Consider the following 13921-nt stretch of genomic DNA (forward strand, 5'->3'; position numbering starts at 1 on the left):
AAAGGGCATGCATTGAAGTCATTGACCGATCCCGGAGTAGGTACCTGGTGGAGTCTCATCAGAAGACCCAGATTCGCCCAGCAATGGTTGTTTGATGGGTGGACTGGCAGTCCTATAAAGACGCGCTCTTCGTCCTCTCTTTTTGACTCGGAGTATCATATCAATCAGACCAATCCATACGTCAAACATTCGATCGTGGTCTCATCTATACTACCCAATACTTTCACTCTTTTCATTTCACGAAATATACTACACTGCTACTCCTTCCAACAATGAAGTACACCAGCTTCACTCTCATGGGCTTGATGGGCTGCGCCCTCGCCCTGCCTGCTCCCCAGGGCCCTATTCCTTCTGGCCTGCCCTCCTTCCCGACGGGTGGTTTCCCGGCCCCTACTGGCGGATTCCCCATGCCGTCTGGACCCTTCAATAAGCGCCAGTTTTCCGAGTCCTCTAGTGGATTCTCCATCTCATCCGGTCTCCCAACTTCATCCGCAGTCTTCAACAAGCGTCAGGGCCCTATTCCCTCATTCTCCGCGCCCTCGGTGGCCCCTACTTCTTCCGTCCCCAGCTGGCTCCCCGAGACCTCCCTTGGACAGCCGACTCTCGGCGGCTTTGACAAGCGCCAGTTCCCTGCTCCCACTGGTAGCTTCGCTATCTCGTCCGGTGGTTTCGACAAACGCCAATTCCCTGCTCCCACTAGTAGCTTCGCTATCCCGTCCGGTGGTTTCGACAAGCGCCAGTTCCCTGCTCCGACTGGTAGCTTCCCTATCCCGTCCGGTGGTTTCGACAAGCGCCAGCTCCCTACTCCGACTGGCTCGGTCTCTACCCCTTCTGGCGCAACCCCTACTGGTCCTCCTCCTTTCCCCATCCCCAGTGGACCCGCTCCTAGCTGGTTCCCTCAGCCTCCTCGCGTCTAAATGAGGGACAGCGGTTTGAACCCACTTCACGAGTGGTATTCCCAATCGCTAGTTGCCGTTCGAGGTAGTTGGTGATGTTGGATATGCCACATGGTAGAAATGGCATCGGACCTTGCGCCTTGATGTTTCCCACTATGTACGTTATACGATCTGTGGGGTATGGTTGTTAGACTTTGGCATTTAATGGCGTAGCGGGCCTGCACTGCCGGCAGACTCGCTGCTTGGTTCTTGTACCTAGACTGAAACTCATTCTTTCCTAGAATATGGAATACGTCCTTTCATTTCTTGTTTAGACACATTCTTGTCATCAGTCTCAGCTAACCCCTCTACTTTCGCAGCCCTAAGGTTCTATAAATAAACCTAATTAGCTGTCAATATCGCCCGGGCGGGTCTAGCTGCAGCCGCGGCGGCATGACGCAGGGGCGTGAGGGCTGCAGGTGAAGGGCTAATTTACTTGCTATTTTTACTCTTGGCTACTAATTAAGGAACAAACGTCACTGGTCCCCTGCCAAAACCCCTGGTCCGTGCCGATCTTGTCGCACGCTCTCAGCGGCAATGCACGATCCTATTGGAGATCCATAGCGCCCTCTTACAAACGTCTACCACCCGTCTTGAGATTATCCGCAGCTCTACAAATGAAGTTGTTTCATGTCGCGGGGTCAGAGGCTATATCTTTCGATCCTTTCCCGCTGCTGGATCCTCTTGTTTGGCTTGACATTTCTATACTCCCGCTACAGGAACCGCTTGTTTCAACTCCTTCACTGGTAGTTTAGCGGAGGATTCATTCATTCTTTCTCCTGTTTCGTCTTTTCTGCCTGCCTGCATCTTTACCTTCACGTTTTATTCGCCGGGTTTCTCTTCAAGACATTGGCTGAAGGATCCCCCCGCTTTCACCGCACACCCCGGTCCGTTGTGGCTGCGCCGGTGTCCAATCCACCGCCGAGTCCCGTGTGAATGTTGGATGACCTCTCCATGCAGAAGCCCCACTGAATCCTTAGACGACGGGAGGATCGGATGATCTGCGGCCGGTCTAGAAGCCACGGTGCCTTGTTGATCCTGGTCAAGCGGAAGGCTGGCCGACCCGTGCTGCCATCATAGCCACATATATCTGGGCGGCCTTATTTTCTTCCCGTACTTCCTCAGCAACCATTTGGATTTTGTCTGCTTTTCCTCGCTGGAGGCCAGTCAGTCACTTTCACTCAAAAGCCACCCATCTACCTCAAACATGGCCGGAATCGTCAGCGCCCCTCTTCCCTTCCTTCGAAAGTCTGAGGACCCTAAACCTCTGCATCCTCGATGGGGTGATGTGGATATCTCCGTTCCTACCGATGGATCATGGAATCAATACGATAACCCTAATCGAGATCTGCGTGAACCGCCGTCCTACGGACCGGGCTTCGTCCCCGATCATCGTTTATATGACCAAGAAATTATAAATAGTGACCACCAAGATGGCAAGAGGTCACAAACCATAGCATCCTCTACCCATCCGACTTCTTCATCTCGACGCACCTCGCTGGCCCTCGGGGCCTTGAGACCAGGTCGACTGTCTGTCCGTCTCGCCTCACGGCCGAAACACCTGAGAAGGGACTCACAGATCGGGCGACAATCTCAGTCAACGGAGCCGGAAAAAACGGAATTTGCATATAAACCGATCCAGCAGGACTATACAGCTGAGGCGATCGAGAATGTGACTCAGTTCCAGCAGCAAGATCAGCAACAACAGTCTACCCGATTTAAATACATTCCCACCCACGGACGATATCTCGAGCAGCTCGCCCCTGCCACTTCCTGCAGCCAGTCTGTGAATACCTCTCGCAGTTCTCGTTTATGGCGGAACTCAACCTTGGAGTCTCTCGAGGGTCGTGGAGGCGGCCGCGATCTTCCAACGACGACCTATAAAAAGAATATCGAGGATGATCGCCGAAGTCTACGCTCAAGTGTTGTTGGTGACTCCCCAGACAGTACCACCGGCCCGCGCCATGTGCTGCCGATCAGGAGAAAAACTTCGCCGCAGGTTGCGACGGACCGGAAGAGGCTTTCTCTGTTGAAGCCCGTGACTACAGCGATGGTCCCGGATGCGGATGATCTTTATGAATAATTTCTTTTGTGTTGTTCTCGGGTTTTGCTTGGGTTTTTTTTAGGCGATCATTGCGCGGCGTTTTGGATTTTCGGCATTATTTGGCGTTATTACTGCCCTTGAATTAAATGAGAGAGGCATTCAAATCCGACTGTATACAAAGTGGAAGCTGAGTTTTCCACTTTGCTTGGATCGTCTAGTAAATCGTCATATTCAAGCCTTATCATCAATTCGGAAACACGCTGCTAATGCAGAATCAACAACTAGTAAACCTGCCCGTAACACACCGTGGAATCTGGAATGAGGGCCAAATGCGTCTCTAGCTTGTAACCTTTTGCTCAAATCTCGAATTCTCTCTACGCGAACATTGTGACAGTGTGCGGACCTGCATCGTCACCGAGCCGTCTCCTAATGGTCTGTGCTGTTTCCGTCGGTGGCTGCTGGAGCTTCCTTTTCGGGTCGCCCCGGCGCCTATCAGCGCTCATGAATGGCGTGTCCAGCCGCTCCCCACGGGCGGGCCGATCAACCTTGTTGTTTCCAAGATCTCAGCTTTTTTGCCCTCGAGGCTTCGATTGACACAAAACAGAGAGGATCGGACAGGATGAAGCTATGTGGTTCTCTTATGGGCTCAGCTGGTCAATGTCCCTCGCTGAGCTCCCCCCGGAGGGTCTGCCCACCCTCGCTGCAGGGATCGGGATGGCGGACATGGATGGGTGCGACAGTCTCTTTGTGCATCTCCTAGTCTCCACCGAACCCCTCTTTTCATCCTTGTCAGTTTTTCTCTTTCTTCTCGTTAGAGGACGGATCCTCTGAAGGAGCTTCTCAGCACGAGACTGGGCCCCGGCCCTCTACCCTGTCATTCATCTGAGCTGCTGTTGCATCCACCTTGCCTGGAAAGAGTCACCGGACTCTAGACCACTGCTTAGCTCCGGCGCATCCATTGATGAGCAGCGATCGCCCAAACAAGCGCCATGCCAAGTCGACGGACGACGCCGTGCATCCGATGTACGACCAGCGTACAACAATCCCTGGCTCGCGTCAGATCTGTCAAGCAAAATTTGACTGCGCCGCATTTCGTAACAATCTTTCCTGTATTCCGAGAAGAACAGGGGTCTGATCTGAGGGGCCCTTCACATCCACTCGCTCTCCCCCTCTTGCTTGCAAATGCGCTCCAACATTGCACCTCCCAAGCCCGGCGGTCCGCCCAGCTCCTTGACTCGTCCATTTGTCGCGACTGTGGTGAGTTCTTTTGGCCCCTCAAAATTAAGGTCTCCGCCAGAGGGGTTGATCCAACGTACCAGGCGTCTTGCCGAGTCTTGGTAATCTCACACCTCTAGACAGGCAAATGTTGGATACCAACACTAACCTGGCGCAGCCGCATTTCCCTCGGATCTTCTCTCCTCTTGGTCTTCCCACAGATATGCGGTTGGTCAGTTGGCGCGTCGATGGCCATCTGTCCTGTTGACATAACTTCAGCCTGTGCAGGCGATCTCTCGCATCCCTTTTTCAATCTCGCTGCTTATTGACTCCGTCCAACCCAAGGAGAAACTTGTGATACTATTGTCATGAGCGCCGCCTGCGGACAGAAACTGTCTCTAAATTTATTTGACGTGTCTACCATTCTGTCCAAGCCCTTTCGATGACCAACCTGTTCCATAAAATGGCAGCCTTCTTCAAAAAGATCAAAAGAAAGCGCAGACTATCGTCTGAATTACATTCACGATGGGGTGACGTTGCTATTAGCTATCCTATCGGGGGATCCTGGAATGAGTGGAACCAGCCCGCTGGCTTCGCCGCCAACTCTTCACCAGATGACCTTCCTTCCAACAACCAGACCACTGCCCCTCGGCGGCATGCTTCAGAACCTGGGCCGTCGTCTGAGCCAAGTGGGTTTCCTCGCCATGGGGACTCTGCCATACCGACGGGACATTTCGATGAAAGAGTGCGGCAGCGCCTTCGGGATGCCCACAAGCCACCCTTCCGCGGCCTGGGTCTTGGCTTGAGTGGACACGAAATGAGCTCTACCCATGAGAATACAGATTTCGATGAAGAGTCCTGTTCTGAAGAAGACGGAGAAGAGGATGAGGACGAGGAACGTGATACCCTCGATTCACCGATCAGAGACCACGAATATTCATCCGCTCGCGGAGACCGCGACAGCTACGCGTCCCATCTATCCAGGTCCCCTCCTTTGTCAGTAACCTCGCGTATGCGGCGATGCAGCCTCCAGAGCTGCCAAACCGAGCCGTCTACTGTTGCATCGGTCACGGCTAGTTCCAGGCATACGAGCTACACCGCAGCTTCATCTGTATCGGCGCCGTCTATGCCGCCGCAGACGCCTCGGTTTGGATACATTGCGGCACAGTCTTTGCGCCCGGATCGAAAGCAGAGCACCCGTCCAAGGCAACGGGAGCCTGAGCCGGTGGCGCAGCAGGGGATGGTGCCGTCTTACGATGAGCTGTACGGGTAGGATTAGGGCTCGACCATTAATTTGTCTATACTTTCTTATGTCTATACTGTTTCTTATTCCCCCAGACCAAGACTTTATTTTGTTTTATTCAATTTCATCGTTATTCCTTCATACTCTCTCCCTCTTACATAATAGACCTGTATTTCCATAGCCGGCAATGATGTTCATGTTCAGAACCGCTAGTGCTGCAAGGTCTGTCACACCAGTCACCACCGCCATCTGCCAATTGCACGCCTCATCACCCCTCCTCCGCCGTGCCACTCAGTTTAGGCGCCGATTGGCAACGCCTACGCTGCAACGTCCTCCGTGATTCGTCCAGGATGTGTCCTCGCCTGCAGTCTCCCGCAGCGGGCAGGTTCCCAAGCCATGCCGACTTTTCCTGTGATGGGTGAGCTCCGTCTCCGCTCGCTCGTCACATCTGCCGCAAAGTTGGCGGGCACTGAAAAAAGAAGCTTTTCCTCCCCATCTCTGTCTTGCGCTGCTTCTCCCATCCGGTGATCGTCCTCTGGCCGGCGCTCCAGCTCTCGAATTAATTAATCTACCTCAGCGGTCGCAGGCAGAGCGGCTCCCTCTCTCCAGTTCTGCTCGCTCCGGTCTTACTATGCCAGGAATTTCAACCAGGGCGCTGGCCATCGCCCTGGCTGGTATCTGGCTCAGCAACCCGCTCCCTGCAGCGCATGGGTTGAGAACTACCAGTGGCTCGCCCTGCGCGAGTATCTGCGATAAAACCACCAGCAACACAACGGGCGCCGGGATCGTGTGTTTGGACTCCATGTACGGTGACTCGACCACTGGGGAAACCTTCGAGGCCTGTGTCGACTGCCAGCTGAAGAGCACTTATTTCGACCAGGAGGCTGGCGAGTCGGACGTCAACTGGGGACTCTGTAAGTGATTAAACACCTCAAGACGAACATCTCTAATACCTCTTGGTTGGTACCAGATAACCTACGCTATGCTTTTACGTCATGCGTCTTCGGTTACCCCGAGAGCATCTCCAACGTCTCGTCGCCGTGCTATGTCGGGTGCCAGGATATTAGCTCGGCAGTGGAAACCGGCCTTGAAAATCCAGGCCCCTTGAACTTCAACTCCTGGTGCGGCTCGACTGCATTCGCGGACAATGTCATCAACACCTGTGAACAATGCTACAATCTGACGACGAACCAGAAGTACCTGGCAAACTGTAAGGGTTCCAAACCATGTTAATATCCGACAAAAAGTCCACTCACTGAACCTCTCTCTTTATAGTCCTCGAAGCCACCCGGTACAACTGCCACTTCCCTAGTGTCTCAGGAAATGCCTTTAATATTGCACCAACTCGGATTTTTTCCAAGGTCCTGCTCCCCTCCAGCCTGTCTCTCAGTACCCCCACTCCCAACTCTTCGAGTGTGAACCTACCATTAGTGATCGCCGTTCCGATCGTGGGATTCTTGGTTCTCGTAGCTTCCCTGGCCGGATGCTGTTTCTGCTTCATCCGTTGGCGCCGCAAGCGCGTTAGAGGCAAGCGAATGTCCAATCACCTGTACGACCGCTGGAACGATACCAGCATCAGCACGCCCGTTTATGCACAGGGCGGCTGGGGCGAGCAGCAGGCCCAGGGCCCGGGTTATGGAACGAGCGGATTAGGGTTTGTCGACAGCAATGGTCAGGCTCAGGCTGTCGGATACTCAGAATACTATGAGCACTATCAGCAGCCGCAGCAGAAAAAAGGGTTCTCGCAGGAGATCACAGAGACACCTGGGGCTTACGCTCAGCCGGAGACCGCCCCGTACGGGGTGCAGCCGGAAAAGCCCCAAGGCGGGTATCAGTGATATCGAGTGTGTGCAACGTGTTTGAGTACTGACGTCTTTAAATTGGGTATTAATGCACTGGAGGGGAGCAATCATGTTTTCTCACCGCTTCTCGACGGCGTTGTCATTTTCATGAAGTCCTTCATCTCGTGGAGTTTGCTGCTCTGGGACTTGAGCGCTATATGAAAATAGTGTTGATAATTTGGCTTCCTTTGATAGGAATAAACGAAGAAGTACATAACAGGGCTCAGCATAAAGTAAACGCTCAAACTACAGAGCATGCGCTGGGGATAGCCCATCTATTTATCGTCCCCCGCTCGCTCAAACACCACATTGAAACAGAAACGGTGTGCCTGCATCAGTCACCGACAATATGCTCTATTTTTATCCTAGAGCAACTCCGTGTCTGGTATACAGCCATGATTGGCGGTTTGTGGCATTGATAGACGTTTCGGTACGCACTGCCAAGAAACTAAAAGGTCCACTGAACTGTGCTGTCTAGATCTGGGGAAAGCTATTTCTGGATATGAGAGGAAAGAAACTGGAGTCTAAAATCCAGTTCAGGTCTTGGTTGCCATTTTGTAGTTGGGTGATGTATATTATGGTGCCACGGGTAGACAAGACTGGGAAACTGGAAACCAGGTAGTCACCCCCACCGTTGTTCCTACATCCGTCGCTCCTAAGTCCGTCGCGTCAGTGTCTATTATGTGCAGCTCTCACACAGTTAGCTCGCTGGACTCCCACGAAATGACGAGCAGGTTTTTCCACCCTGGGAATGACAATTTGCCGGCCGAGCAGCCATTGCTTCGGGATCGATTTGAGACCTACGCCTCGGCTTCCCCGTTGTGAAGCCATATTTTAGCATTTAAGCGGAAGTTGAACTAACTTTAGTGTTCTTAGTGGCTTTACTTTTTTCTCCTTTCCGATCGTTTCCTGCTACGTTTAATAGGTCAGAAATAGGGTAGATAGAGGACGGCTTTTTTGTTCCCGAAAAGCCCCATCAAAGCGGGTGGGTACCCTATCATTCTGGACCAACCAGTTCGCCGGAAGCCTATCATAATTCGCAGCCAAACTAGGGCATCCTTTCTCTCGGAATTATCGCAGTGAGATAAGACAGCCATCCGCTATCAGCAGGATATGGTTTATCAACGAGTCAATATCTTTGCCTATTTGTTATCGCGGCTTCTACTGGCATGAATCATGTCCGACATATCTATAGAACGAACTCCGGCCCCTGCATGGCTGGCACGTTTCTGGGGTACACTCTATTACCTATCTCCACATTTTTTTGGTTTGAAGTCAGGGCATCATGGCATTTACTACGGGAACGGCTTCAGTCACAACGTACCTGCACCGTCGTGCTGAGCGAGTCAAAGAACATGTCAAGCAGAAGAAGTCCCCCTCTGGCTGGGTGCTGCCAAAGCAGACGACAACCTTTACCGACGAAGGCACCTGGTCTAACGTCGACTCCGATGTGACTCCTATTGACCGACGCATCTGGTCAACATGGACCGTTCTGGGTTTCTGGTTCAGCGATGCCCTCAACGCCCAGGGCTGGGAGGGTGCTGCCTCTATTATCGCGGTGGGGCTCACATGGTCAGTCTGAATGTCCTCTACCTCGTTTTCCTTTCTTGATGCTCATAGTTGTCTTAGGAGGGAAGCGCTCTACTGTCTCATCATTGGCTATTCCATGGTCATCATTCCCCTTGTGCTCAACGGAGCGATTGGCGCCCATCTCCACGTTAATTTCGCTGTGGCTTCGCGTGCTTCCTTCGGGTTCTACCTCTCACGAGTAGCAGTCGTCATTCGAATGATCACTGCGCTGTTTTGGCATGGTACGTGATGTTTGGTCGTATACTTTCCATCTCCGAAGACTCGACTTATACTCCCCCTAGCTATCCAAACATACACCGGATCAACTGCTATGACGCAAATCATTCGCGCTATCTGGCCCTCCTATCTGAACATCCCGAACACGATTCCTGCGTCAGTGGGCATCACGTCGCAGCAAATGTGCTCTCACGTTCTGTTTTGGAGCCTCCAATTTCCCTGTCTGCTTATCCCGCCACACAAGCTCCGCTGGTTCTTCGTATTCAAGGCGGTCATCGTTATGGTTACTTCGGTCGCGGTGGTCATCGCCCTGTGTGTTCAGGCTGGCGGTGCCGGTGACATTTGGAACCAGAAAGCTACCGTTACAGGGTCAACCAAAAACTGGTTGATTCTCTCGTCCATGTCGAGCATTACTGGATCATGGTACGTTTCTCGATCTCTCACTTCCCCCACCTGAGGTTTGGTTCGCCGAGCGCTGACACCTTTTGTTGGGCAGGATTACAATGGGAACCAACATTCCCGATTTTACTCGTTACCTGAAGAAATCCAACGGAGTGTATTGGCAAGCGCTCTTTATGCCTTTCGTCGCATCCTTGATTGGTATATTTGGGATCATTACGGCCAGCGCTGGCAAGGTTCTCTATGGTACTTATATCTGGGATCCCGTCGCATTATCTGCGCAATGGGATGGGCCAAGTGGCCGTTGTGGCGCCTTTTTCGTTGGTCTCTGCTGGGTCGTGGCACAGATTGGAACGAACATCTCGGCCAATGTTATTTCTTGCTCCAATGACATGGTGAGTATTCGAATCTTCCAACTTTAGCACGTAATCTCCCGCTGATCTGAATTCCGCAGACAACCCTTTTCCCTAAATATATCAATATCCGCCGTGGCGCCATCATCACAACTGTCATCGGAGGCTGGGTCATGGTTCCCTGGAAGATCATCTCGTCAGCTGCTTCCCTGTTGACATTTATGTCCTCGTTGGCCATCTTCCTGGCACCGATCTGCGCCATTATCGGAGCCGATTTCTGGATTGTCAAGAAGCGGCACATTGACATCCCATCCCTGTATCGGCGTCATGGCATCTATAGGTATGAGGGCGGATGCAATTGGCGCGCAGCCGTTGCCTTTCTTATTTCCATTGCCCCCAACCTCCCTGGCATGGTTCATGCCGTGACACCAAGCCTTTCGGTTGGCACAATCGATCACATCTATGACATTAGCTTTATGTGGGGATTTAGCAGTGGATTTATCATCTATTGCACTTTGAGCTATTTCTGGCCGGCGACCGAGACGCTCGTGCAGTCCACTATCTACGACGAAGTCCAAGTTGTGGACGGCGTCTTGGTCTACAACAATGGGCTGGCACCGCCGCAAGACGAGAAGTTTGGGACGAAATCCATCTCGGAAGAAACTGCAGAGACTAGCTCTGTTTAGAAAGTTTTCGTTTGGGATGCACTATGGTTTCTTTTTCTTTCTTCTATGTTGCAAAAAAAATGATTAGACCATGATTTGACTCCTACGTATAAGAATTGACGTTTAATTCCGCCCAAGTTTTTACCGCTGCATCTTTTGAACACCACTAGCCTTGTCCTCCCGGTCCCTATTAACCCCATGGGACCCACCAAATAGCAAAATAGCCTTTCAAGACGGTTGGACCGATATCGGAAATGCTTGCCAAATTCGGAAAAAGTTCTTATCTAGACATCGCCGGCCGTTATCTTATCTTTAGACAGATGTTATCTCTTTGCTTGGTATTTGGGGCCATTCTATACCAAATAGCCAGATTGACTCATGACTTTTAGTAAGGTCCATAGGATTAGTTACCTAAATGACCTATCTTAAGCGCTGACTGACTGTCAGTTAGACTATCAATCAGTAAACCGTTAATCCGAAGCTTCATCTTCCCACCTAAATTTCTTTAATGGTTCTTCCATTTCGCTGTTAATTCTAATCTGTGTATTATTGCTATCATCTCCCTTTCAACTTATCAAGTCTAAATCTACTATATATACTACTTTTAGAATTTCACCTAAAATTAGCTTCACCATAACTTCTGGAAGTCAATCTACCCTTGGCGAGCTTATATATGCTAGAGTTAGAGATATAAGAACTCATAGTTAGACAATTTTTCTTGAGATGATGTTAACAAAACATATATTGCCATCATTTTACAATGTTGTACAAATAGTAACAATCGTTGCGCGGTAGTAGATGTTCCTTATCTTTACACCCTTCTAGCTATTTCAAGTAGGTCACTAAGGTACTAGCCAAATTAGAAAAACGTAAATGGTTTAGAGATTTTATGTCATCTATCAAGCTGTCCATTAAGCTTGTTTTAAGATAATGACAAATGATTGTCTTATCTTTACATGCCGTGAGTATATATCCAACCGGGTAGGCGGCTATAGTGGCGAGATTTCTCGTTTTGTGGGGTGCGCCACTTTTCTCATTGTATATCCTTTGCGGTGTTCTGTGATTTTCCCCGTCGTTGGTTATTCTGCTTTCTTACCACCATCCAGGAATAAGCACCTGTGGAACTACGCAACCAGAATGGCACCAACTACCAAGCTTTCTCTCCCTCATGCTCGACCCTACTCCTTCAACTTCCCCCTGGCAACCACTGCGTTGGTCATTATTGACATGCAACGGGACTTTTTAGATCCAAATGGGTTTGGCTCTATCCAATGCGGAAATCCTGAGATCTTCTCCTCTGTCCGCAAGATTGTACCAACCGTTCAGAAAGTGCTGGATGTCGCCCGCTCCATTGGAATGCAGGTTGTACATACCAGAGAAGGCCATCGCCCAGATCTTTCAGATTTGCCTGCAGCAAAGAGGCTGAGACAGATCAGTGCACCGCATGGCCACCATACGATGGGCATCGGCGATCAAGGCCCGATGGGAAGACTTTTGGTGAGGAACGAGTGGGGCCACGATGTAATTGACGATCTGAAGCCGCACCCTGGAGAGCCTATCATCGACAAACCCGGGAAAGGGAGTTTTTGGAACACCGGATTTCACCGAATTCTTTTGGCCAGGGGCATCACGCATCTGATATTCGCAGGCGTTACAACTGAGTGAGATTCCTAGGAAAGGAAGTATGGTTATGTGTCGTGCAAATTGACTGACAATGAGGAAAAGGTGCTGTGTGACGACAACTTTGCGAGAATGCAATGATAGGGGATACGAATGCTGTATCCTATCGGACTGCACTGGTGGTTTCGACCAACAGATGGTGACCACGTCCCTAGATATCATTTGCAGCCAAGATGGCCTCTTTGGATACATTGGCCATAGCTCGGACTTGATTGCCCAGGCGGAGGATATCTGCGAGCTAAACCCACCTAGTGCCACTTCGGTTTCGGCCGCAGCCCTTCCCTCAATTGCTGAGCTACAACGGCAGTACAAATGTGGCCTTGCGGATCCAGTAATGGTTGTCCAGTCTGTTTTTGATCGGATCGAGAAGTACGAAACGGTCGATCCTGCCGTTTGGATATCCAAACAATCGCGGAAGGACGTCGTCGCGGAAGCCAAAGCACTCTCTGCAAAATTCGCCGGAAAGCCACTCCCTCCTCTTTTTGGAATACCATTTGCGGTGAAAGACAGTATCAATGTGACAGGCATAGTCACAACTGTCGCATGCGAGAGCTTCGCGTACACTGCCACTTCCACAGCGCCATCTATTCAACATTTGCTTGACGCTGGGGCGTTGTACATTGGCAAAGTTAACTTGGACCAGCTTGCAACCGGTCTATCCGGATGCCGGTCACCGTACGGCATCCCTCATAGTGTCTACAGCAAAAAGCATATTTCCGGTGGCTCCTCGTCGGGATCAGGCGTCGCTGTCGCGGCGGGACTAGTCTCATTCGCTATTGGAACCGACACGGCAGGAAGTACTCGTGTCCCTGCGGCCTTAAATGGCATCGTCGGCTTCAAGCCGACCAAAGGCACCATCTCCGCTCGAGGCTTGGTGCCTGCATGCAAAAGCCTTGATACAATCACCATCTTGGCACCTTCTATAGCCGAGGCACGAGAGGTCTGGTATATAATCGACCAACATGATCCCTTAGACCCATATGCCAAACCGCCAAAAAGCTTATCAACTTGGACGGTAGATTTCCGGGGACCAAAGGAAGGGGGCTTTACATTCGGTGTTCCTCCGCGTCCTCTCCTGGAAACTTGTTCCAAAGCATACCAAGACCTCTTCCAAGCGAGTATTCAGCAGTTACAATCGTGTGGTGGCAGATTAGTCGACATCGATTACACCCCATTCGCCAAAGCCGGCGACCTGCTTTATGATGCATCCCTTGTGCATGAACGTCTTGCCTCCATGGGCCACGAGTTCTTCGTTAAGAATATCGATACTCTGCATCCCACCACCAAGGCTATCTTTCAGTCCACGCTTTCTTCCGAGCTCAAAGCCTGGCAAGTATTCCAGGATCAGGCCGCTCAAATCCAATATACCGCGCAAGCACGGAAGACTTTCGACACCCTGGAAAGCGGAATTGATGTTCTGGTTGTACCAAGCGTACCATGCCATCCTACAATCAAGGACATGTTGGATAACCCACTGGCTTTGAATTCCAAGCTTGGCACGTTCACACATGCAGGCAACGTTGTTGATCTGTGCGGTGTTAGTGTCAATGCTGGGTGGGTGGATAACGAAGAGGAGGGAGTAAAGCTGCCATTCGGAGTTACTTTTCTTGGTGGAAGTGGGTATGATGGCAAGATGTTGGGTATTGCCGCCGTTTTCGAGGATTCTGTCAAAGTAATAGTGCGCCACTAGAGGAAGTAAAGCAGTGGAAGGAGGTCATTAATAAATTGTATTCATGTCAG

The 13921-nt window shown here is 51.1% G+C and overlaps 6 protein-coding genes across 6 annotated transcripts; all 6 read left to right on the forward strand.

The window, feature by feature from the left end:
• Positions 1-272: 272 nt before the first annotated feature.
• Positions 273-917, forward strand: PFLUO_LOCUS7953 (uncharacterized protein; the record flags this gene model as incomplete). The annotated part of the gene is made up of 1 exon (XM_073785639.1): positions 273-917. One exon carries the CDS (start codon positions 273-275, stop codon positions 915-917), a length of 645 nt encoding a protein of 214 aa, XP_073641975.1.
• Positions 918-2142: 1225 nt separating this feature from the next.
• PFLUO_LOCUS7954 (uncharacterized protein) lies at positions 2143-3018 on the forward strand (the record flags this gene model as incomplete). Its single annotated transcript, XM_073785640.1, has 1 exon — positions 2143-3018. The coding sequence occupies one exon, from the start codon at positions 2143-2145 to the stop codon at positions 3016-3018; it is 876 nt and encodes a 291-aa protein (XP_073641976.1).
• A 1639-nt stretch (positions 3019-4657) lies between these two features.
• Positions 4658-5467, forward strand: PFLUO_LOCUS7955 (uncharacterized protein; the record flags this gene model as incomplete). The annotated part of the gene is made up of 1 exon (XM_073785641.1): positions 4658-5467. The coding sequence occupies one exon, from the start codon at positions 4658-4660 to the stop codon at positions 5465-5467; it is 810 nt and encodes a 269-aa protein (XP_073641977.1).
• A 601-nt stretch (positions 5468-6068) lies between these two features.
• PFLUO_LOCUS7956 (uncharacterized protein) lies at positions 6069-7275 on the forward strand (the record flags this gene model as incomplete). Its single annotated transcript, XM_073785642.1, has 3 exons — positions 6069-6351; positions 6408-6647; positions 6713-7275. The coding sequence occupies 3 exons, from the start codon at positions 6069-6071 to the stop codon at positions 7273-7275; spliced, it is 1086 nt and encodes a 361-aa protein (XP_073641978.1).
• Positions 7276-8563: 1288 nt separating this feature from the next.
• PFLUO_LOCUS7957 (uncharacterized protein) lies at positions 8564-10522 on the forward strand (the record flags this gene model as incomplete). Its single annotated transcript, XM_073785644.1, has 5 exons — positions 8564-8850; positions 8908-9089; positions 9150-9507; positions 9581-9878; positions 9938-10522. The coding sequence occupies 5 exons, from the start codon at positions 8564-8566 to the stop codon at positions 10520-10522; spliced, it is 1710 nt and encodes a 569-aa protein (XP_073641979.1).
• Positions 10523-12185: 1663 nt separating this feature from the next.
• PFLUO_LOCUS7958 (uncharacterized protein) lies at positions 12186-13871 on the forward strand (the record flags this gene model as incomplete). The annotated part of the gene is made up of 2 exons (XM_073785645.1): positions 12186-12193; positions 12266-13871. 2 exons carry the CDS (start codon positions 12186-12188, stop codon positions 13869-13871), a joined length of 1614 nt encoding a protein of 537 aa, XP_073641980.1.
• Positions 13872-13921: the final 50 nt, after the last annotated feature.

The sequence above is a fragment of the Penicillium psychrofluorescens genome (genome assembly GCF_964197705.1).
Source record: "Penicillium psychrofluorescens genome assembly, chromosome: 5".
Classification (NCBI taxonomy): Eukaryota; Fungi; Ascomycota; class Eurotiomycetes; order Eurotiales; family Aspergillaceae; genus Penicillium; species Penicillium psychrofluorescens.